Consider the following 24243-nt stretch of genomic DNA (forward strand, 5'->3'; position numbering starts at 1 on the left):
TAATAATACAAAATAATAATAATACAATTAATGATGCAAAATAATAAATAAATACAAATAATAATAATAATAATAATAATAATAATAATAAAGGCATTTAATAAATAATGTATGTCCCAATTTTGTGCACCAATTTTTGTTATTAACATACAATATAAGTTCACGTGAGATGAAACCCCCTCCTCTACCCATAAACCGCTCTAAATTTGTCCAGCACCTTCCTGCTCGCTGATTGGTCCGCGCTCTGATTGGCCTGCCCTCTGATTGGCTGAAAGTTCTGTACTCGGGACAGACAGTCGACGCAGTTTGTTTTCTCGCCTGCGGCTGAAATTTTGGACGGCGCGTCGCTGCTGGAGGCAATGTGGATATAGTATTCAGGTTTTCATTTTACAGAGAAGCGTGCACAAATAGTTACGTGGACAGGCGGACCGTGTAGATACCGCTTTTGTCTTTTTTTCCCTCTTTTCTTTCTTTCCCCGGTTCTGTGAGTGGGTTCCCTCGAGCGCTTTACATGCGGACTGTCATTCAGAAATACTACAGTCTCACGTGTTTGACCTTAGCCCATATATTTTATTTCGCTCTTTTAGTCACAAGCGTACTTGCAACACGTTGTTAGAGTCGACTTCATTTCGGTGACAGACGCGTCTCTGTACGTGAGTGAATTATTTTGGGTTTGAATCACGGGTTAAGTTATCGCAATCATAAACGCGCTGGAGAGGAGGTGGAGGAGTCTTAAAGGCATGGTATACGTGCAGGTCATCAGAGGGTGACAGACTGTGGAGACCTCATCACTTCTTACAGTAAGTCTGAATAAGTTAATCATCTTTTTAATATAACCTATCCACAGGGTCTCGCTTTGTAGTGAGTTTGAAGTGCACTTTTATCATCTCCTTGTTACCTTTTTCATTCTTCTTTCCTCTCCTCTTAACTACCGCGGTTTGTTTGCTAAAAAATGAGGTATAGAGTCAAATGAATGCATGTCATATTGCTATGTAATCTTTACCGGTAACGGTATTTCAGAAGCTATAAGAAGTTATAACATGTTACAACACTTGCAAAGTTCTCTTATGCATTATTGAAGTAGTTAAACATATTCACAGTACAATATGGTTTCATAAGGGAAGGTGGACGTGCCATACTTTATGAATGCAAGGGAACAGGTTTTATGATCCAGGTTTATTTTTTAATTAGGATGTAAAATTATTGATTTTAAACAAGTGCTAAATATGAATTTATTAGACCTAAAGGTTGGGATCATCATAATACAAACAATCACAGGCTCTCCTCCTTAAAGAAGCTTTTATATATTAATTTACAGCCTGCTTTCAGCTGCTTTGTATGATTGTTATTTTGAATTTAGGGATAACAATTGTTCTCCCAGTAAGATTACTACACTACTAACTTAAAAATGTGACTAAACCTGACTTTGGCTGTTTGGAAATCCATCGGCTATTGCCACAAATCAAATCAATTATCCAGCACTTTTACAGTAAGTGTGTAGCACAGTTTCGGGTGAACCGAGACGCTGAGGTTGACGGATGCTGATCAAAGATACAGCATGTGGAGCATTGAAATAAGAGCTGGTAAGGTTCAGGGAAGAATTCGTGCGGCGGAAAGATTGAAACCACTGTAAGGGGAGACATGTGGACAGGTGGACAGAATAGATCTGTGGGGAAAATAGTTTGACTTCTAGAAAATCTCTGCTCCTGTGCCACAGCATTAGTGTCCAGCCAGTGATGGACACCTTATTTTATTCTGACTGTCGAGGACGTTTGTAGACCCAAAGACGCTTTAGAGTAGAGGAGATTAAGTTGAAACATTTTGGAAATAAGAACTCGTATTCTTTCACTTCCGAGCTAACATGTACCTTTAAAAAACTTTAGCCGGGTGGGTTTTAAAACATCTGTATAGGAATTAAATGTTTAATTCTCTCTCGGTTCTGTTCAGAGAAATTACAGACTTTTAGTTTTACTTTCCTTCATTCGGGAATAACTTTATTCTGTCTCTTCTGAAAGTCAAGGCAGGTTTTCACGTAGATGCTCAACAGCTGTCAGCAAAGTGAATTATGTTTCAATTCCTTTTGCGCTAGCAGCTATTTTGGAAGCAATTAATCAAACATTTAAAAAAAAACATCAGATGGTAAAATGATGAATGTGGCTGCTGGATTTTTGGAATAAATCAGACGGTGCAACAGTTTTGATATGTTGATGATTTATATACAGAGATGTAATCTGAAAGATTAAAAGGAACCTTCAAGCTGGTGGATAATTACTCAGTATCTCCAGATGTATCAGCTGTTATCCTTCAATAAGCAACTTCATATTTTATTTTTCTTCTCTCATTTCCTTTCAGATAAAAGAGGCTGAGACATCTTCTTCCTGAAAATTAAAGCTAAATGGAGCTTCTCTGGGTCTTTCTGCTGCTGGAGGTGGTGCTGATGTCCACTGCTGCCAGAGGTGAGTAACAGAAGCACCGATGTATAGAGACTCAGAGCGTCACAGCCGTGAACGCCGGCAGGGAGATAAATCACTGCTGCGGACATCACTGTATGTGGCAGCTCACCAGGCCTGCTGTACACTCACTGCAGTGAAATGGGCTGTTTGTGCATTATTGCTGTCGCACTGCTGATCCAAACTCAGGAGGATTTGTTTGAACCATGCTGGCGCTATTTCTTTGACTGTGGTTTCAGTCGCAGCCGTTGCATTGAAGCATTAAAGGCATGATGGGAGGACAGTAGGAGGAGTGAACCGTCTCCTGTATCTTTTCCTCTTTTCTATCACCTGCTCTGTGGAACTGCTTTAATAATTTGCATTATAAACACCTCAGTTTTCCTTTGTTAGCTCATTCTGCACTGATACATTTGCTCAGATTTTGGAATATGTCTGCAGACATTAGTCATTGGGTGAACTTTACTTAGTGAACCTTTGAAACTTTGACTGGTTATTCAGTTACTGTCAGGTATTCGTGCGCTCACCCGGGGGTTTCAGACATTGCAGTGCGGTTTTCTTTCCTTATTTTGCATTGATGCTACCTTGTTGGCCGCAGAGTAACATTTAGTATTTCAACTCAAAATCTAACGGCAACTACCTCACTGGCCGGGGTCAGATACAGAGAAGCGGCCTCGGTACTTCAGCAGGTCCGCCACCTTTGTTTCCTTCAGTGAAATCAAACCGAATAAAAAACAAACAACCGCAGCCACAGAAGCTGCTCCTCGATGAGGACAATCCCCAGCATGCAGGCATTATGGGCAGACGGCTGTGGAGTTGGCGCCCGTTCCCGAGATCACACAGATGATGAGTTTTCAGCGGGAACAAAGCCGCATTCAGCGAGGCGAGGCCGAAGCCAGCGTGCAGACACGGGGCCGAAAGTAAACACAGGCCCGAAGACCGCAAAAGAGATGAGATTAGATTAGCCTATTAGGGATGTTTGCTGTGCAATGCTACAGCGTTTCCTCCCCCTGTCAATGAAACCAGGGCCGCTAGCGGAGGGAGACCGAGGGAGATGGGGGTGAGGGTGGAAGGAAGGGAAGAGGAGAGGAAAGGAAGTAGGGTGAAGGAGAGAAACGGGTGACTCATGACGGAGGAAGACTGGAGTAATAATGGATGATAAGAGAAGGAAGGGAAGTAGGAGAAAAGGAACTAGGGAGGAAAAGAGTGAGGAAGAAAAGGGGGGAAAATGGACAAGGGAAGGAAACAGATTAGACGGGTGTGAGAGAGAGGACAGGGATCATGAAGAGGACACACGGGACAAAATGACATAATGAACCTATTAGAAACTGCACTTTCCCTTCATCTTGTGATGGGTAAACTTAATTTGTTATCTCTTGGTTAATATACTAGTATTAACTGGAGAAATCAAACTAAATTATTGTCTCTACTACCACATTTGTGTTATTTTTAAGTCATTTCCTGTGTAACAGTGACTGAAGAGGGAAGAGGCAGCTGTAAAATGTACTTGGGTGTTAGTGATGAGGGGGTTGCTGGGATTTGGTGGCCTTGTGGTCTGAGGTTCATACCATGTAATTGTGAATTTGTGGTTTTGAACTTGGACTTATGCACTAAGTCGTCGGTAATGCAGCGTGTCATCTGTTCTCGGTCTGTATCTCATCCTAAAGTATAATCAGGGTCAAAAAGAATGAAAGGAATTTGTAGATTTTTTTTTTAAAAGCAGGAGTTCGTGATCTTGGAATTTTTGTAAGATTGTAAGATTTACCGGCAGTGTTACATGGATTTATTTGCAATTCCACCAACATTTTACACATAAAACAGCCCGAGTCTGCACAATGTTAAGTGTCACGGTCAAACAAAGTCAGCTCCTGACTTCTACAGCCCAACATGCTTTCAGGTATGTTGGTTCCAATGTAAGTCGATGTTCATTGCCCATCACAACTTCTACCAAACAATTTCAAGATACTCTTGGCCTTGCACTTTTCAAATGTTGCTGCTTTTTCTTCAGAAAATTCACACAAAAATGACTGCATTGCAATTTTTGGGGAAAAGCGGCTGCTCGTGACATTCATTTTTGGCCACAACTAGTTACACAAAGATGTAACTAGAAGCAGATTGACCTTTAGCTGTAGTGAGAGTAGCCAGGTACAGAACTACCAAAACGAACACGTGAAAAGGTTAACAATCTTCACAAGTGAGCCAGTCCCTCAGCAGGATCTGATCCAGTTGGGACTGTGCAGAAAGACGACACTCAAGCTATTTAAATAAATAATAATATCTTATTTTAGCCGCAGATCTGACAGCACGTACTGGATCACTAACTTCCAACTGTGTTTGACGATGTGCAACAAGGTCGCAAAGTAAAGAATTAATCCAGAACAATTTGGTTTATTAAATCAGGTAATGAAAAGTAAAACAAGCTCATAATTACAATCTACAGGCTTAAAGTACAAAACACTATTAGAAGGAGATGAGGAAATGCACTCTAAGAAACGACATAGAGAAACATTTTTATTGGCGACTTGGTGACTACTGAGACGAGCTAGATAAATATGCATACCGGAGGTGGGTTACTCAGGGCAACTGTAGAAACACTGAACAATAAAATGCAAAATATCATAAGACACATATTGTGACATGTGACATGATTTCAAATTAAAAACAGTAATTATGTTGGGGCCTCATCTGACCCCATTGCACACAAGGTTCAGTGATAGTAAATGTGAGGCCGCTATTGTACGCCGTAAATCCAGGAAATTATGTACAACAGCTCCTTTATAACGGCAAAGTACAGTGCGGCTTATTGTGTTTAGGAAATAGCTGAATATGTTGAAGAAAGGAGAACCAAATGATTCAGTAAATGGTAAATGAATAGATATCAGAAAGACGAAACAGTTTTAAAGATTGTTGCTTTTCTCCTGGGTCGTCCGTGGAAGTCGGTGACGGCTGAGCGTCAGACGCCGCTGAAGGCTGCTTTCCACTGTGAGGTGAAGAGACAAATGAGGAGATGGAGGGCTGGAACAGGACAGACAGTTGAAGAGATACAGGTGCGGGTGAAGAGAGAGAAAGAAAGGAAAAGGGCAGTAAAAGAGAAAGAACAGGAAGCAGACAGAGATAAGGCTCCAGATAGGGGACAGAAAGAGATAAAGACGCAACAACTCTGCCACTTATTGCAGCGGATGTAGAGTCGCGTTATAAACGGCACTCAGGCTTACACAACCACGCTGTTTCAACCAGAGTCTGGGCCTCTGTGTCCATATGTGTGTGTGTGTGTGTGTGTGTGTGTGTGTGTAGCTGAGCATGAGACTGAGCAGCTGAGAGATTAGCATTCTCCTCTGTTAGCTGAACAGCATTGAGCTGACCAGCAGCAGGCCAATGCATTCTGGGCTACCTGCAGCTCTAGACAGAGTAACGCCACGTTTTCACTGCACAGCTCGACTCGCTTGGAACCTTCTTTTATGGTTTTCCTTTGTTAAAGGTTTTGGATAGCACGTGGCCTCGAACCTTTATTTGGTATCTCCTCCGTCGAGTCCACCGATTGGTCAGAGAATCATCAGCAGAGGTGCTCGGTGCCCTGCACAGAATAATAGCAAAGCTGCCTTCAATATCAGTCGTATTTTTTTAATTCATTTTTAAATTTTAACTTTTAGAAAATGGCAACAAGCACGTTCATGTGTTTGGTTCGCAATGAAAGGATCCAGCGAGAGCCGCGACACATTGAAGATGATGCCACGGCAGTATTATGCAGCGACATACCAAAAATAAGTTAATAAGTAGAGCAGTAGCATGCAGTGGATATGAGGCATTGGTGAGAGTGAGCAGTGTACATCCTAAAATACTTCCACAAAGAATAGTTTGACTTTGACTTGCCTACAAGTACAAGAGTTACAGTTTCATTTGAGGCCATTCTTCTCTAGCGTTTAACAATATTTACTGAAGAGCAGTAAGTAAGAGTAAGAGCTCACAAGATCACATTTGTTAATTGGTAAGTGCATTCCTGTGTTTCTGCTTGCCACTGCACACACACACACACATTAATGGTACATGTGATGTGAAATGCCACGTGTGTGTCAGATGGTTATCAGCATGTCAGATGGTATTTTACGTAAGCCAGCTGTTAAACGCTTCACGGTCAAACAACTGGAGCAGGGTGAAGAGGATAACGATGATGTGATTATTGAAGTCACTCTGTGCTTTTGTATTGAAATAACCTACAGCGTGTATCATCTCGTCACGGTCTGGTCTGCGTTTTCTCCCCCGGTCCTTTTTTGCAGTAAAGAAAAACGGCATCTCACTCATTAGATGAGAGTGTGGGTTTGTGTACATCGTTTCCTGGTACGGTTCTGTCTAAACAGTTTAATGTTTTCCGGCTGATTTCGCCGTATAGACCACCCATCGTCATCCAGAGGGAAAAAAGAGACGGAGATGAGAGGGTTCACTTGTTGTTAGACCAACTGTAAAGAGCCACAAACACATCAAAAATGCATTTTCATCGTATTGAAGCTGCCAAATCAGAGATGCACATGCGGCATCAAAGATAGACAAGACAGCGCGGAGTGTAAACAAGCGCGCACACACACAGATGCTGAAGACGTATACAACGAGAAGACGCTATGCATAAATGTGACCTAACACACACACACACACACACACACACACACACACAGCCCACAACCCTGCCCTCCGGTCCCACACACTCATTACTGAGGAATGTAATTAGCATGCTAACACTAACAATGATGGGTAGGAGAGAATTGTGGTAAAAAGGGCTGGAGGAGGAGGAGGAGGCACAAAGTCACCAGAGACGCACACACTGGATAACCAGCAGGGCTTTACTGTTTAGAGATGAATAGATGTAAAATACTAGACAAAGGTGATGCTTTTCTCCCACTTACTGTGAGACAGTAAGGAGTGTTTTTCCTGATTTTTCCTTGAACTCAAATAAAGAAATGGAAGGTGGACGGGGAGCTACATGAACACGACACAAGAGGCTTAAAGGCCACAGTCAAACAAAAAGAAAGACTTATCTCAGTTACAAATGCTTGTCTTTGGACAATAATCGTGTTCTGGGTATAATACATGTGATTTTGTACATTTTGTATTTTTATTTTGGCAGACAGTATGATTCAGGGCTGCAACTAATAATGAATTTTATTATTGATTAAAATGCCAATTATTTCCTTGAAAGTGCCAGAAATTTCATTTAAAATGTGTCTTCAAATGTCTTGATGTTGAGTTCGCAGTCATATAAAAATACAGAAAAAACAACAAATTACTTCTTTCAGACGCTGGAACCAGACAATTCTTTTTTTTGCTTTTTTTGTTTAAAAAATGACCTAAAAGATAAATCAATTATGAAAATGGTTCCAGATTATTTTGCTGTCGGTCGATTAGTCGAGTAATGTTTTCAGCCCTCGTATCATGAATGGTTGTGAGCAGTAGTGTCCAACGTTCGGGGCAAGTTGATTAGAGAAATAGCTCAAATATCAGAATCTGAATATTGCGGTTTGGTGATAACTTAATGCTCCCTGAATAATTCAGAATGGAAAACACTAACAAGTAGGAATGTAACAAGTAGTTATAGGTGACCAATGAATAAAAAGGGTTACTCTTTAATGAATCATGTCATTTTAGGTTCTAACTAGACCCACATTGAATGTGTATTTCCCCACACGCTGTGTTCAGCACTGATTAACCGTGATATGACATCGTGGGATATAAAACTAATTGTGGTCTCGTCAAGTGGAGGATGGAGGAGTGGAGCATCTTGATTCCTCATCGAGTAAACAACTGCATACCACAGACAGATGCTTCAAACAACACAACTTCACCTCATTGTAAACAGACACACTCCTGTTTTTAATGCGTGCAACGCGTCCTAAGTCACAGCTAACTATCGTAAATACCATTTGACATGCTGATAACCATTATACGGCCTGGTGGTGGTGAGCATCTGCCTGCCAGCCGCGGTGGAGGAGCTGAATCCAGAGGGGTGACATTTCACATCAGCATTCCCGGGCGAGGGTTTTAGAAAAGTGCATTTTCTCAAGCATGGGACCAAAATAATAGTTTTTCAGGTCTATGACTTGGTTTTAGATTTGAGTAACGATGACGCTAAAAGTGGAATGAAAAAAGCAATAAAGAAGTTTGACTTTAATCACTTAATGTTCACTGTAATCATTTTATCCTTTTTAAATGAGAGTAAAAGCAGAAATATGAACACGCGTGTGTGTGTTTGTTGATGATATGGTGATTATCAGACAAAGGGACACTTCAAAGGGCTCAAGTGACTCTTTCAGTTCCTCTTGTTAAATCCTAATGTCAGGGCCAGATGTTGTCTAGTTGGCTGTTTAGACAAGTAGAGCTGTGGCTGCCAGAGAAAAAGTCCAAATGAGATATTTCTGCTCATCTATCGTACATTTGGTTTGATTTCAGATGTTTGGAAGAGATGTTTGTCTTTTAATGGACAGAGTGAGACGTGTCCGCGGGTTCTTCAGCTATATTCTTGTCAGAAATAACTTGAAACACAACATTACATACAGAAATGACTGTGTTTTCTTCTCCAAAAGACATTAAACAACACTGTCATGAACCCATTTGCAGCGCCTTTAAGGAGTGCCCCCACCCCCACACACACACACACACACACCCTGTTCTCCCTCTCAGAGTTTTACAGGGCCCGTTAATGTTAAAGGCTATTAGCCCTCATTTAGATAAAGTCAATGTTTGCTCTGACTTTGGTAATGGCGGGGTGGTAATGGGGCTGTCTGGTCGCTCTCTGTGGGGGTCGACATTGTGTTGCAGCGATGTGAAGATGTGGTGTGTGTTTGTGGAGCGGGTGCAGCAGAGAGGGAAGCAGCAGGAGAAGAAAAGACAACAACGTTGAATGTTGAACTGTCAGCAACAGCGTCATATTGTACATCTAATTTGTTACAGCCAGAAAAGTTTAATTGTTAGTACTTTAATGGTAGTAATACGTAGTAATATCGGTACTCGGTGGCTGAAAGTACTTGTAGTTCTCTCTGTTGTTTCTGTTACCCTCCTCTGCAGCTCCTCTGTCTCTGCAGGATAGTGTGGGCCGTGGCGCCACAGTGCTGTATTGTGGTCTCAGTGGGGTTGGGGTATGTTTGGTCAACGCTACAGCACTGCGGGTCAAAGGTCAGCCAGTGGATGAGGGAGGGGTCAGGGAGAGTGTGTGTGTGGTTTTGTCTCTGTGTGCGTGTGTGTGTGTGTGTGAGGGTCAGAGAAAGCACATGCCAGCACCAGAGGAGACTGTAATAACACACCAGGAACCCCACAGGACAACACACACTCTGCTTTCACTCCTTTATCTCCTCCCTGTGTCTCACTCTGTCTCTGTTCACGAACCCCATTGACATGTGTGTCAGAGACAGAGTGACCAAACATTCATCCAATCATTCAGTTCCACACAGATGGAGTACAGAGTGTCAGTGTTATCTGAAATTAAAATCTTATTTTTCAGGGTTAAATTTGAGATTCATGCATTTATGAAATATCTATGTGTTTTAATTAAACCTGTATTTAAGTCATTCGCAAAAAATCGCTGCCTGAGAAATGCGGCCTCTTACACAACAGTAATATAACTTCCCAGGTGTAACTTCTCACTTGTTTAGAAAATAATATGCAGAAAAAGTTTCTGAAGTTAAAGCACAAAGCGTGTTTTTACATATGTTTACCATGTTTATGACATTTGGGGCACTTTGAGCACCATCTGTGTTTTTTATGGTTCACCACATGCACTTTAACATTAATACAATATTTAAATTGACGTAGACACCTAATGAACTCAAATGACAGTCAGTCTGAGTAGTAGAGGCACAATAATAGAAATGCAGTGAGCCTGTAAACAGATTCATAAAAATTCACCATAAAAAAATAAAGAGTGTGTATTTCAATTAAAGGACCAGTTCACTGAAACTAAAATAAATATAAATGTCTCCTTTACCCCGGGTGGTATGTAACCATGCAGGAAACAAACATACATAGAGGTTCCAGGTGACTTTGGATCATTAATAAACGTTGCTGTCAAAGGTTTTTCTTTTAAAGGAACAAAACACAGGGAGGTCTCAATGAGTGTCACTCAGCTAATTGTACTCTGCTTTACATCGTCTCTGTCACTTTCTATCTCGCTCTCTGACAGTTTAATTCCTCCGCCACTTTCTTTGTCTCTGCTGGTTTCTCTCTCTCTTGTCTACCTTTCAATCAGACCTTTTCCAACCCCTTTAACCGCCAACAGCCACACACACACACACACACACACACACACACACACACACACACAGTCTCCAGCTGTTATTCCTGATGGCGCGTTACAAATGAGATGTTGAAAGGTGATCGCTGGGACAGGAGACACAGACCCTTGTTTTCTTTGGGTATCGGTCTGTCACATTGGGTCTTGTGGGGGGTGCGATACACTACTCAGGCCTGTGTGTGTGTGTGTGTGTGTGTGTGTGTGTGTGTGTGTGTGTGTGTGTGTGTTGTTGTATGTGATAGACAGGAGGACAGAAACACAAAGGCTACCCTAAACCAAAAATACCACCATTTTGACCTCGGTCTCAAATGTGATTGACATGTTATGGACAGTCGGCCACGCTCTCGCTCTCGCTCTCTCTCTTCCTGGTTATTTATCAGACATACAGATGACCTGTGACCCCAGAAAGTGGATGCCGATCAGGGCCAGGATGTTAAGGCAGAGAGCTTTAGGAAATACTTTTTGTAAGCTGTAGCTGTAGATTCTAGCTTTTGACGGCTTGAGCTCATTCTGTTGAGCTGTAATTCGTGTCAGTGTAGACGTACTCAAGTCTTTGGTACACAGGTTTCGCCTTTAGCACGTCACAGGGTTCTAAAGGAACATGCCAGGTCATCGTTCCTGTTTCTTGTTTTTCACTGCTTGTCTACAAAAGCAGGAAACGGCTGTCGTGTTTTCGGATCACAAATGGTTCAGTTCCGAGATGGTTTTCCTTGTTGTGGCACGTGTTGCTCAAAGTTAAAAACCACCACACATGAGGGGACTCAAACGCACTGGTCTCTCTCCGCAGTGCCAGCTGTCCATGTGGAATCCATACTACAGGGGGAATGTGAGAGGAGTGTGAGAGATGTGGGGGTGGGCTCAGGAAGACAGGAACTCTGGAGGGGACATATACACCGGTGACTGTGACTGTGTGGCTAAACAAATGCTTTTTTTGTCTCTAAATTAGTAGGTATCATTCAAAATGTCATGTTTGTTTATTTTGACATTTGCCACCAATGGTTGATGCGCTGCTCACTTCACCGTATGAAGAACTGTGGAAATCTCTCCGGGTCGAGTTAAGCCAGAAAATAACTCGTCTCTACAACGTGCTGTCCAAACAATTGTTCACAGCTGTTCTGAACTTCCACTCTCGAAGGTGGAGTGAAAATCCTCTGTCATGGAGGAGAGATGCTTTAGATAATAAAGATAACAGCGCACATTTTCAGACGGCCTCTCCCGGAAAACATTCATTGTTGCAATCATTTGCACACACAAAAAGTGAGCCTCCCCTCACTCCTCACAGCTCACCAATCACTGCGTGAAGCGAGTGTAAGTGTCACATCGCCGCTTTTGTAATGTTGCAGAAATTGTCGGACCGAGCCCCCCAAATTCCAATGTCTGAAAGGTGTGGGAGGAGAGAAACATTCTGGTGCTTCTAGTTTGTCCGTATAGTTTGTGGATTGAAGTGCTGTGAATCAAATCTAGTGGATCTGATAAGCGTTGTTGTTTTTTTGCATGTCTGTCCATACTGGAAGAGGAATCCCCCCGTCTGTTGCGCTTCCTGACGTTTCTTACTTTTCACCCTTTTAAAGGGTTTATTCTTTGAGTTATTACTCACCCGAAACAAGTTTCTTTCTGAGTTTTGGCCATGTAAATAAAACCGACTTGACTCCACTTTGAAAATCATTTACTGTAACAAAAATGTCTGCATTAAGCTAGAACTCCTGCTCGCAGATGAAAGCCAAAAGTCTGAGACAGTGTGTTCTGACACAATGTGGTACAAGGATTTCACTCGCAGCCAAAGTAGACAGAGCATCCTGTGGTGATTATTGTTGATAATTTGAAAAGCAGCAGAGAATAGCATGAGTGGCATTTCTTGCATTTTTCACAAAGTAACAGGCAAAACATTGGCGGGATCTGTATGAAAATGAAAAATAAAGTGTCTCCAGATATTAGTCACAGCCGCAGTGAAATAAACCCGGGACATTAATCCGCTGACGTCTGGCTGAAAGGCCTGCAGACCGGTTAACTGTGTTAATTATTTCCCAGTACATGGCCCTTCATCACATTGGGCAGCTCAGCATACTTATTATCCCGAGGTAATCCCTCTGTTGTGCTGGCACCATTATCACACAGGGACACAACAGGCCTATTCTTCCACACGTAATTAACAAAGGTACTTATGGGCTGCTTTCTGGGATTTAACTGTTGTGTTGTCGCAGCTTTAGTGAAAGCAGTGAGATGTGGTGGAAAACAGAGACGGTGGGGGGGGGAGAAAGCTCTCAGATCAGTGGATGTTTAGGAGTCTAGCTGTTACCACTTTAGTTTTGATTGAGAGTAAAGCGTTGTGTACTGTATGTAGCGCTCAGTGGTTGAAAGCATGTACAAGACTGAGGTGCTTGTAGTTCATGTATTTTTATTTGAAGTATCTTTATCTTTGTCACAATGTGACATATATCCAGATAATTTAGTGGGTTCTTATACGGTTTATTTATCTGAAGGAGCAGCCATAATAGAAAACATAGTCCTTCAGTTTGTCAAAATAAATATATCTTTTTCACTGGAGAGCTACTTTATTCATACGTCTTCAATTTGAAAGCACGATTCTCGACACATCTCGCATGTAACGCATCCACACTTTTTTCGCATCCGGACATTTTTCTGTAATTTTTGCAGCTGTGGCTTACTTTACAGATTTTAGATTTTCCATTAAAAACTGTACAGTGTAATCAGTTTATAGAATATGATGTCTGATGTATTTAAGCCTCGGTGTGTAAAGGCTCTGAAGCCCCAGCGGCTGCACAAAGCAATATTTTATTTAAAGTTTATTACTATTGAACGTGTCCAAATTGCACCGGCCTGACACATCTTTGGGTCCTCATCCATTTACCCACCAAGAGAGAAGTAGATCGAAAGAACGGTTGTTAAGATATGCAAAGAACACACAGACAGACTTACAGAGACTCCTTTCTTGACATTTACTTTTTAATTAACTAGTATTACAATGTTGTGTTACTACTAATTCTACTTTTACTGAGGCTTTAAATGGATCCCAATGGTTTACTAGCGATAGCCTTACAAACGATATGCTATAGAAGTAGGAAACATAGTATAATGTAGACACATTTCTACAGAATGATGAGAGGAGAACATGAAGAAAACATGACTAGACTGGAGATTAGTCCTCACTGACAGCTACAAGTGACATGCTGACTGATTGATTTCACGTTGTATTCTGGGATTGTGTGTGTGTGTGTGTGTGTGTGTGTGTGTGTGTGTGTGTGTGTGTGTGTGTGTGTGTGTGTGTGTCCACTATCAATCAGCACTTGTCAGGCTCTGTTCCTGCCTCGCCCTCTTCACACATGTAGTTTGTAAAAGGAATGATTCAACCGGCGGACATTAGTACTTCTGGTGAGTAAAAGCAGGCCTCTTGACAAACCTTTTTTTTATTGGGCCTTGTTTCCCAAAAGCATGGTACGGTCATGATGAGTCTTACTGTAAGTCCAGTCCCCTCACCCTCCTCACCCCCCCCCCCCCCCCCCCCCCCCCCCCTCACCCTTTTTGATGTGGAAATGATTAGTTGGACTTTACACAATGTTTTTTATAACATTCAGAGATCAACAATCCAGCTTTACTCTACGCAGCGATGTGCCAGGCGTGTAGAGGTGAGACACGTCATCTGGAGCTCGCCCGTTAATCCTACGATGGCTTTTGGAGAATGGTAAAAGGGAAGTGAAAACTGAGCCTCCCAAATATAAGAGTTTCCTTATTTGTACAATTATTCAGTTACTTTGGCACAATTGTTGAAAGAAAACAAGTTTCTCAAAGAACGGTGTGAATCCTCTTGAATTTACGCTTCATGCATTTCTCGTCAAATGTAAAAGTGCAAACACTTCCAGCGATGCAGTGAAGCTTTGAGTTACTATCTGTGATCCAAATCTATTGCAGTACTTGTCTTCTGAACTGTATAACTCTCAGACATGTTCATCAACATGCTCGGTGTGTAAATGTTCTAGCACTGCAATAAAAAGATTTAATAACAGATTCATGTTTTTTGCATCACAGACGGCATAACTGAGCTTTACTGTTAACGTAACTCTAAATTTACAGAGGCTCACCCGCACTGGCCATCAGTTGACTCTTTTACTTGCGTGCACAAGATGTAAGTGTGCTGACTCGATCCCATGTTAGCTGTGGGAGTGTCAGTGTTGAACAGAGATTAGTATAAATCTCTGTTTCATTAAAGGTTCAATGTCGCAACTTTGAGGTTGGTGTTAGACGGTTGTATTTCCCTTCTTCATTTAGCACTTCTATTTCCTGTTACGTAAGACTTGGAGACATTAAGATGTCAGTCAACATGGAGCCATTAGAAAAAAGACATAGGTTAAGAACATTCAATCATGCACACACACACACATCTAATCCCCTCTCTCTCTCTCACACACTCACACACACACACACACACACACACACACACACACACACACACACACACACACACACACACACACACACACACACACTCAGGAGCCTAAAAGGAGACAGTGACCTGAGCTGAACAAATGGACTTAGTCACGGCTGAGGATTGGTGTGGAATGTGTATGTGTGTGTGTGTGTGTGTGTGTGTGTGTGTGTTTTATGTGCATGCTTGGAATGTCTGACTCTCCACCAAGTGAAGCAGAAAAAACACAGGTGGAGGAGGAGGAGGAGGAGGAGGAAATACAGGAGGAAGACAGAACAATACTGAATTATCACATGCTGCTTGAGTGTGTGTGTGTGTGTGTGTGTGTGTGTGTGTGTGTGTGTGTGTGTGTGTGTGTGTGTGTGTGTGTGTGTGTGTGTGAATGTTATGTTTCTTCATTTGAAATGTAGTCCTCAATTCCTCCTGCTTTTGTTTATTAGTTATTCAAATATATAAATGAAGTTTTTCTTACTTTCATTACAGAATGTAAAAGCATAATTGAACCTGTTAACAGGGATGCGATAAAAACAACTCTGTTACTCTGTCATAAACATCGGAAAACAAAGTCAAAAGTAGAAAGAAATCAGAAATAAAAGCTCATTTAAGATCGCAGCCATGTTTATTCAGATGATGACCAATAAGTATTGATTTGATGAGCTGCAGGTCATAAGAAGATAGAAACGTTTTTCCAGGAAACATGAAGCTGTCTATCAACATTCATGTGGCTGCATCAGAATGTGAGACAGGTTTTAACTATGTTTTGCAATAGAGTAGTGACTTTGCATTTTGTTTGTATTTACTTGATGCCAAACTTCCGCACTCAAGCAAGGACAGCGAGCTAGTTACCTTAAATAAAGAACATATTTGTAATGTAAAGCTCTAATTATTCCTCGGAGGAATTAATGTAACTTGTTAGATTTGAGTAAACAGAAAACACAAAGGTGTTTGTTGTTCTGGCCTTCCAGGGTCACCTACTTGTATTCAACCCTTTTATAGCTTATCTGCAATTATTTAACTGCTCGGAAGCCAAATACATATTAAACTGTTTATAAAGCCAATCTCTCTGTTAACATTGTACTGTGTCTCCATCTTTATATGGGTTATGTCAATATGAAAAGGCTCCCTTACAGCAAATATTCACCTCTTTACCACTAAAGTGGACCACAGCAGGTGGTGGTACCGTGTGTGTGTGTGTGTGTGTGTGTGTGTGTGTGTGTGTGTGTGTGTGTGTGTGTGTGTGTGTGTGTGTGTGTGTGTGTGTGTCTGTGTGTGTTATCACTGTTGTTAATGAGTTACAGTGTCTGCCTCCAAAAGGCTGATAAAAGTCCGGTCGAGGACACCGCTCGCTTCACACACACACAAGCACACAAACAATCACACACACTCAGGAGTGTTAACTGTTTCTTATCTTGCACCAACTATGTCTTGCCTTATCTGTAAGGCACGAGGCGCTCTGCAGACACACACACACACACACACACACACAGAATACTTTACTATACAAACCGATGGAGATACATGTCACTAAATATAGTGCTTTACCCGTAAAGGTGTGTTTAATTGGACTTTGGTTCAGAGGGTCATTGCTCTGGGTTGAGTCCACTGATGGTGACTGCAACCTGACTTTGACAGAATAAGTACAGTGACCCCGACCTCGGATTCCTCACATACACGCCCGCGACACCTGCCACCGTTAGGAGAGACTTCACAGTCACCGGTGAAGGTCGGCCGGAGTCAAATGGTGAAGCTGTTTTCGTGTCTGCATGTCTGAAAACAAACTACCGAACGATATTATTTTGCTCTCTGGAATCTGGATTCTGTAGTTATATATTCGGTTGCTACATTGATTCTATATTATGCTTAAACGTTAGAGATTCAGGATGAAGGTGAGCTGAGTGTACGGTCATTCTGTGGCGTGTCTCCTCCCGGTCTGTCTCTGGTCTTATTTTGCACTAGAATGTAACTCAGTCCCCAGCCTCCATACACTGACCAGCCAGAGACACACACACACACACACACACACATTAAAAGACACACTGAAATGGAATAGTACTTGTAGCCTTTGACCTACTTTCAGCCAAAAGTTGGCCTGCTTTCCCCGTCTATTGAGTCTTTTTCCTGCTCACCTTTTCTTTCTCTTTTCACTTTCCTTCCCTCCTTTTAGTTTTTTTTGGGGGGTTTAGGAGCCCTGGATCTAATCTCTAATCCCCATTTTGCCAATAATAATTTATGATCTGACCAAGGTGACGCTAAAATCTTGCGAAATTCCCTCTTCTTTTATAAAAACTGAATAATCAGTGAGTCCTCTCTTTATATGGCATGTACGATTCAGAGAGTTGAGATATATATATATAAAGTAAATAACTTGATCCGTAGTGTAAAACAAACCTCATCACATGGATGTGTTGGACACACTCTCTCATCACAGGAGACAGGTGTGACGTTTTCATATTCTCACCGTGAAAGTCAGAAGAAACCGAGAAAAACATTATTTTGGTGTGTTCGTTCTCAAACAGCTAGCAGATCAGTTTTCAACAAGTCCTGACTGCGAGTTGTTAGTGGACCGTTTAGGATGTCTCTAGCTCTGTCAGTCTTTTCTGTTTTCTGTCTCACAGGATGTAAAGCAGCACACGGTTTTAGAAAGCAAAGTAGATTCTGTTACGGTTTTTACCCAAGGTACTCATTAACGTGTCATTTTCCTGTCCACTCTGCAGTTCACCTGTAACTCCTCACGTTAGCAGTTGTTTGTGAGGATTAATTCCTCTCTCTGTGTCCATCCCTTCTTCTTCTTCCCTTACCGTACTTTCTTCACTTTCCTTAATCTGCATTTAAATAATGAGCCCAACTTGTTGTTACACACACACACACACACACGTACTCTCACAAGTGCATACTGTGCATGATGTGGTTTCTGTAAAGCCCTTTATAAGCTTTAAAAGAATGTTCTAGGTTCACACCGCCCTCAGGTTCTTTGTGGTCTGCAGAACTTTATGTTCTCGGTCTCGGTTTCCTCAAAAGCTTCACTCACTTTTTTCCCATGCCCGCGTATCCTCCTTCTTCTCTTCATGAGATGAAACCACCTCCCTGTTTATTTTTGGGAACTCGGACTGCAGGTTTCACAGGTTGATAACTTGAGTTTTTGAAACTAGAAACATTTGCCCTTGATGTCTTCTGTATGAATGATACTTCTTTCCAGTGCTTCGTCAATATGTTGCCTATAGAAAACCACTGAATTAGCATTTTAGTGTGTTTACTATTTCCCTGTGACAGTTACTGAGTCATAAATAAAACTATTCTAATGGTAAGAAATGAAAACCACTCTCATATAATGACTCAATTCAATCTTAATATAGTGGCTTATTATTGTTCAGATTGTTGCCGTGATTTCCTTTTCCCTCAGTTAGTTGAATTAATCGTCTTCATAAATCTTTTCTCCTCCGTTAATTTTGGTTGGGAGTGTCGTTAAAATGATTCATTGCTTGCTTTACTTTTTTCGGGATTAAACTGAGCAAATGTATTGCTCTTGCCAAGTATAAACCCGACAGGAAAAGGTCTGCGGTAGATTTTGGCATCTTACGCCGCTGGTTTCTGAACATTAACGTGCAATTTAAACACTAGTCTTTGTTTTTTTGAGGGAACAGCGTGACTATATGGTCACTTTATATCCAACTTTGAGTGTGAGCTGTTATTTCTAAATTAGGTTTAAGGAAATCTTTGAGCTTAGATATTGTCAAAGGATTAGGGTTAGAGCAGACAGGTGGAGCAGCCAGCAGAGAAAAAACGGTAAAACAATATAACCAGCTATTATATAGATGCTGTGAAAGGAGCGGAGAGAGGAGGAGGAGGAGGGGAGAGAAAAAAGAGAGAGAAAGTAAGAGCAAGAGAACAAATCACATTTCTATTATCACGCCATTAAATATCTGATTAAGACATTAACAAAAAGAAGGATTAACAGAAGGTTTCACACCTATTTGTGTGTGTGTGTGTGTGTGTGTGTGTGTGTGTGTGTGTGTGTGTGTGTGTGTGTGTGTGTGTGTGTGTGTGTGTGTGTGTGTGTGTGTGTGTGTGTGTGTGTGTGTGTGTGTGTGTGTGTGTGTGTGTGTGTGTGTGCTCCCACAGAGCCAGTGGTGTGAGTCGCTCAGAGGATCAGGTTTCTGTACCAACCACTCAGCAGATTCCTCCAAAGTTTTTGTGGCCGTTGTGTGATTTTCTGTAGCGTGTGTGTGTGTGAGACAAGTGTAAGTCTTAGGTTTATGTGTAGAAGTGTGTGTGTGTGTGTGTGTGTGTGTGTGTGTGTGTCATCTAGCCCTTCAATGATGTGTCGGTGTATCCTCCCCAGCCTCAGGCCTAGTGTTAACTGTCAGGACAGAGCAAAGCAGCAGTTGTCCTATTGTTGGGGTGGAAGTGACTGGGTCAGAATGAGAAAGTGTATCTGTGTGTGTGTGTGTGTGTGTGTGTGTGTAGTTGAAGAACACTACTTGATGTGTACCCATCGCCTGGCCAAAGAAAGGCCCGAGTGTGTTAGAGTGTGTGTAAGTGAAGGAGAGACAATCAGGGTGAAATCTGTCAGTCGCAGCAGCGGCCTGATGAATAAATGACCTCGTTCAGCCAATAGGGAAACACGCAACCCCACTGGTCCTAATCGATTTAGAGAGTATTGACAAAACATGACAGCAGGGGATTACAGCGTTTCACTGAAAGTGTTGCGTAAACAGCCGATTTCCGAGTATTTGGGTAATTTGAGTTGCGTACACACAAATTCTCATTGAAGCATGTAGCGGAAGGATAAAACCTTGTGGCTGTTTTATTAACTCTGAGCTTATTTGGAAGCACGAGAGAGACAGAAAGTTACTTTTTCCTAACCGATTGGATAATAATGAAGACCTCTTGAGGACGCGGTTGTCTCTCGGCGCTCCAGTCTTTCATAGCTCAGCGTGCATACGCACACATACATGCAGACACACCTCTACCTTTGCGCAGCACTGTACACCAGCGCTGCGTCCCGCTGTTAAGTGCCCTCCATCAAAAGCATTCCTCGGCTCTCCCCTCTCGCTCTCCAGTCTCGCCTCCCTGCCAACAACAACGTTGTGTTGGACTCTGCAGACCCATCTGACTCTGAGACCAGGGGAACGTTCAGGGCATTGGAAAGCGAACTCTCCATCCCAAACCAAAACACAAAGGGCAGCCGCACGCTGCCAAAATATGCAGCACATAAATGGACTGAATTTGTATTTTTTTTAGATGACAAAGTATTTGGATGCTTTGCTTTCATGGCAGAAGGAGAGTACGCGTCAATATTTCTCTCTCTAGTGTAAAATCGTTGCAAATCTTAATTTGTCAGCCAGTTATGGCATTGATTATTTATCATCCAAGAAAATTCAGCTCATGGAAATGTCTGTGAAAATCATTAGTGAGTCTGATTTAAACAAACAGCACCGTGCTCTGACGTTAGCTGGCAAAGAATGTCAGAGAAGTATGTAGAGCAGAGAACCAAAGAAAACAAACTCAAGTTTATGCTAAACTCAACTGTGTAATATTATCCGCTAATGTTAGCGTGTAAAAAGGCAAAGGTGTATTAGTTGGCCAAAACAAGAAAAACTCTTTTTTTCATGTTGCATCATCAATATTTGGAGTGTCTTCAGGCTTCAGCTTCATATTGAACAGACAGCTATGGTAAGAGGGTAGTATTAATCCTGTAAATCTAATTCTCGCGATGTCACCAAACGTTCCCTTTAATGGGATTTAAGCAGTGCATTTGCAGTTGTTTTGGGGAGTAGCCCGCACAAGAACAGAATGTAAGAGCTGATTTCTGCTCTGCTTTGTTTGGCCTTCAGCTACCATCCTTGCAGAGGATGTGCAGCTCTGAGCTGGAAGGTTTCTGCCTCTGTGGGAGTAGTGGGATCTGACCTGGGCCACGTTTTCCCGCCGTTTGGCTCCAGAATGCCAGACGTGCACGCCTTAACCTACCTACGCATGTGAGGAGAACGAGAGGGAGGGTGTGCCTGGTGTGTGTTAATGTGTGTGTGTGTGTGTGTGTGCGTGTGTGTGTGTGTGTGGAGGCCGACCAACAATCTTCAAGGTGCTTTAGATTGTCTCGAGGAGCCTGGTGCAGGCGAGGGAGCATCGTAAAGCCCTAAATGGACTAAACAGACCAGAGTTGAAAGGCCTGCAATTTTCCTTTCTCCCCCACACACACACACATGCAGACACACAAACATGAAGACACTTCCTAAACAGTATATGAACAGACAAAGATGCAAATAATTTGCTTTATTTGACCAAATGTGTAGCAAAACATTCTTCATATATTCTAAAAATGACACACACACACACACACACACATTGACCTTGTGTCTCGTGAAAGAGAGGAAAATATCTTTTACTCTCTTCAGTTTCACCCCTAGAGACAGTTTTAAAAAGACTTTACTTCGGTCATGGACCGTTGAAGAGGAAGAGGAGGAGGACGATGACGATGGGGAGGGGAGGGGAAGGGAGGGAGTGAGGAGAGGAGGCTGCTGGTCTGTGTTCCCTTCATAGGGGAAAGGGGGAGTAAGGGAAGAAAAAGGGGGGAGGTAGACGTAACAGAGGTTAACTGTCGAAAGTTGAGAGGTTCAGTTCGAGGTCCTGCTCCTGCGATCCTCTGGGGAAGAAACTGGAAGTTATGTGTGTGTGTGTGTGTGTGTGTGTGTGTGTGTGTGTGTGTGTGTGTGTGAGCGCAGATCCGAAAAAGGCAGGATACCATTAAATCACACAGGAGAGGAAGAAGAGAAACTGCACTGAGCGAAGAGGATGGTGTGAATGAGTGTGATGAAAGAGAAGAGAGTGAGAGAGAGAGACCAGGGAGTAAGAGAGCAAAACAAAGAGAGGAAAAGAGTGGTGACAGGGGAGAAGAGGAGGCAGTAATGGGAAGCGAGGGGTTAAGGGCAAGAAGGAGAGAGGTAGCAGGGGAGTAGTGAGAGTTCAAGGGAATGAGATTTCAATCTGTTGGAAGAAGAAAAGAGAGGACGAAATAAATATAGCGAAAGAAGAAATATGAACATTGAAGGGACACAGTAAAGAAAGGAAAAGATAGTGCAAGTGGGACAAACGGGGCAAGAGAGAGAAAGAAACAGGACTTAGGAAGAACAGGAGAATTATAGAGGGAGATATAGAGTATTTAAAAAGGAAGAGCAAGAGAGAGGAGAAGGAGTGAGCTGTCGGGCCCCTGATGAGAAAGCCATACAGCTGAATGAACACATTCCCCGTCCAGGAGCGAGGAGGATGGAGGGAGGAGAGAGGAGGAGAGAGGTGGAGAGGCTCCTGTGAATACCCTTTGTGTGACTAATGTCTTTTTCACACATTTCACCTCCATCCATCCATCATTGTGTCCACCTCCTGCTCTCCCGTCGTGACAGAAAGAATGCTGGAAGACTACTGTAACTGTTCTCCTTTTTTTTTTTTACTATAACCAGCTTCATGTATACGACTCCACTTAACCGTGTTCATCTCCGACATATACAGCCGCACATCGGGGGAATAAATCACGGCCCTTGTTTTGTTTCGGTGACGGTTGACAGCTGGCCGACGATGTGAAGTCTTTCTCTGGAGTTTGAGACCCTTTTAGGAAGGCAGCCGCACGTTTCTGTGAAGCCGTGGTGGTTACTGTTGCTCGAGTTCCTCCGAAAGAATTGCGAAAAATAAAGGCTACGGTGATTGCAATTATGAATTCTGTGTGTGTCCAACTTTCTATGGGAAACATACACATACACTGTATGAAATATGGACGTAGTCTCTGTGTCTTCGACCGCCACCATCTTCGCGTTGACGTTCTAGCAACGTCAAAATACGTTACTTCAAACGGACTTATTCAGCTATTTTGCTGAAGTTGATGTACATAGTGTGCGTTCAGCAGACTGTGCAGCTTTATACATCCTAAAAAGTCAAAATTATAAGTCAGCTAACTCTTAAAAACGCTGACTGTTTGTTTCACACGGGACACAAACTCCGGTCAACTTTGTGAAAGTGTTGCGTTTGACCGATTCATCCACCACGACCTCCACTCAAAACAGACCTCGTCACTCTTCGTCAGCAACAACCAAAAAGCTGATTAAAAAACAAAAACAGTACAAATCTACAGCTGTTTATTGAACCCTTTCTTCACAAGGGCACATTAAAGGTACCAGGCTGTGTTCGTTCCCTGTGATAAGAAAGCACCGGACAAAAGGGGTCAGTAAAGGAAACTCACCTCAAGTGTTTATATTTGAGGTGATATGTTTCTAATCCTTATCAGAGCGTGTGTATTCTCCTAGATAAGCCTTTATCAGGCACATTGTTAAAATCAAGCCTTTGTCCTTGCTTTAAATCTTTCCTACTCGACAGGACATGACCTCAAGAGGTTGTTTGCTGGTGGGTTTCCATACAATTGGCTTTCGTAGTGTGTTAGGACTCTTAGTTGGCTACATGGTGGCCTGTCATGTGTTGTTATTGCTATATTTGGAGCGTATTGTTTTAAGGCAGGAGGAGTAATGACAAGAGATGTACACTATGGCTCCCACACCTCCTCCTGCTTGCATCTCTCTATCTTCCTGTTTGTCTTTCTTTGAACTGCTCTCCCCAATTCGGCCATATTTCATCCCCCTTTCTCTCCTCAGACTCACTCCCTTAAATCCACTCTCCCTCGTTCCCTCCCTTCTTCTCTTCTTACCTTCCTTCCTTCCTCTCTTTCTCTCTCACCCCCACAATTTCCTCCCACCTTTCCCAGTCAATCAGCCGGCTCGCTCGCCTCCCTCTGTTTTTCTAGTGTGCAGTTTCACAGTAGACCGGCTACTGAGCGGTCAAGGTCACGCCTGATTTTATGTCTCGACACGACATCTCGGTTGATATTAGCTCGGCTTTGTGTTTGCTCCCCGAGGACTCTATTGTTGTCTGTGATAAAATGTCAACGTTAAGCCAAGCCATTATAAACTTCTCAAAGGTCAAAGGATAATTCCTGTGTGTTAAATGCCATATTTGGAGTCTTCTTTGGTTCTGAGAGTAGCGGTGAGAATGAGAGAATGTGTAGCTGCAAAGGTGGAGATGAAGAATAGGCATCCGAACCACAGGGG

At 42.4% G+C, this 24243-nt stretch overlaps 1 protein-coding gene across 1 annotated transcript in view; it reads left to right on the plus strand.

Moving 5' to 3' along the window:
• Positions 1-2395: 2395 nt before the first annotated feature.
• The window catches only part of fgfrl1a (fibroblast growth factor receptor like 1a), a gene marked incomplete at both ends in the record, with an annotated part of 58927 nt that continues 37079 nt past the window's right edge, over positions 2396-24243 (plus strand). Inside the window, one exon of the mRNA XM_079167866.1 lies at positions 2396-2456. Coding sequence (XP_079023992.1) covers positions 2396-2456 — 61 coding nt within the window. The remainder of the gene's footprint in view (positions 2457-24243) is intronic.

The sequence above is a fragment of the Pholis gunnellus genome (assembly GCF_910591455.1).
Source record: "Pholis gunnellus genome assembly, chromosome: 10".
Taxonomy (NCBI): Eukaryota; Metazoa; Chordata; class Actinopteri; order Perciformes; family Pholidae; genus Pholis; species Pholis gunnellus.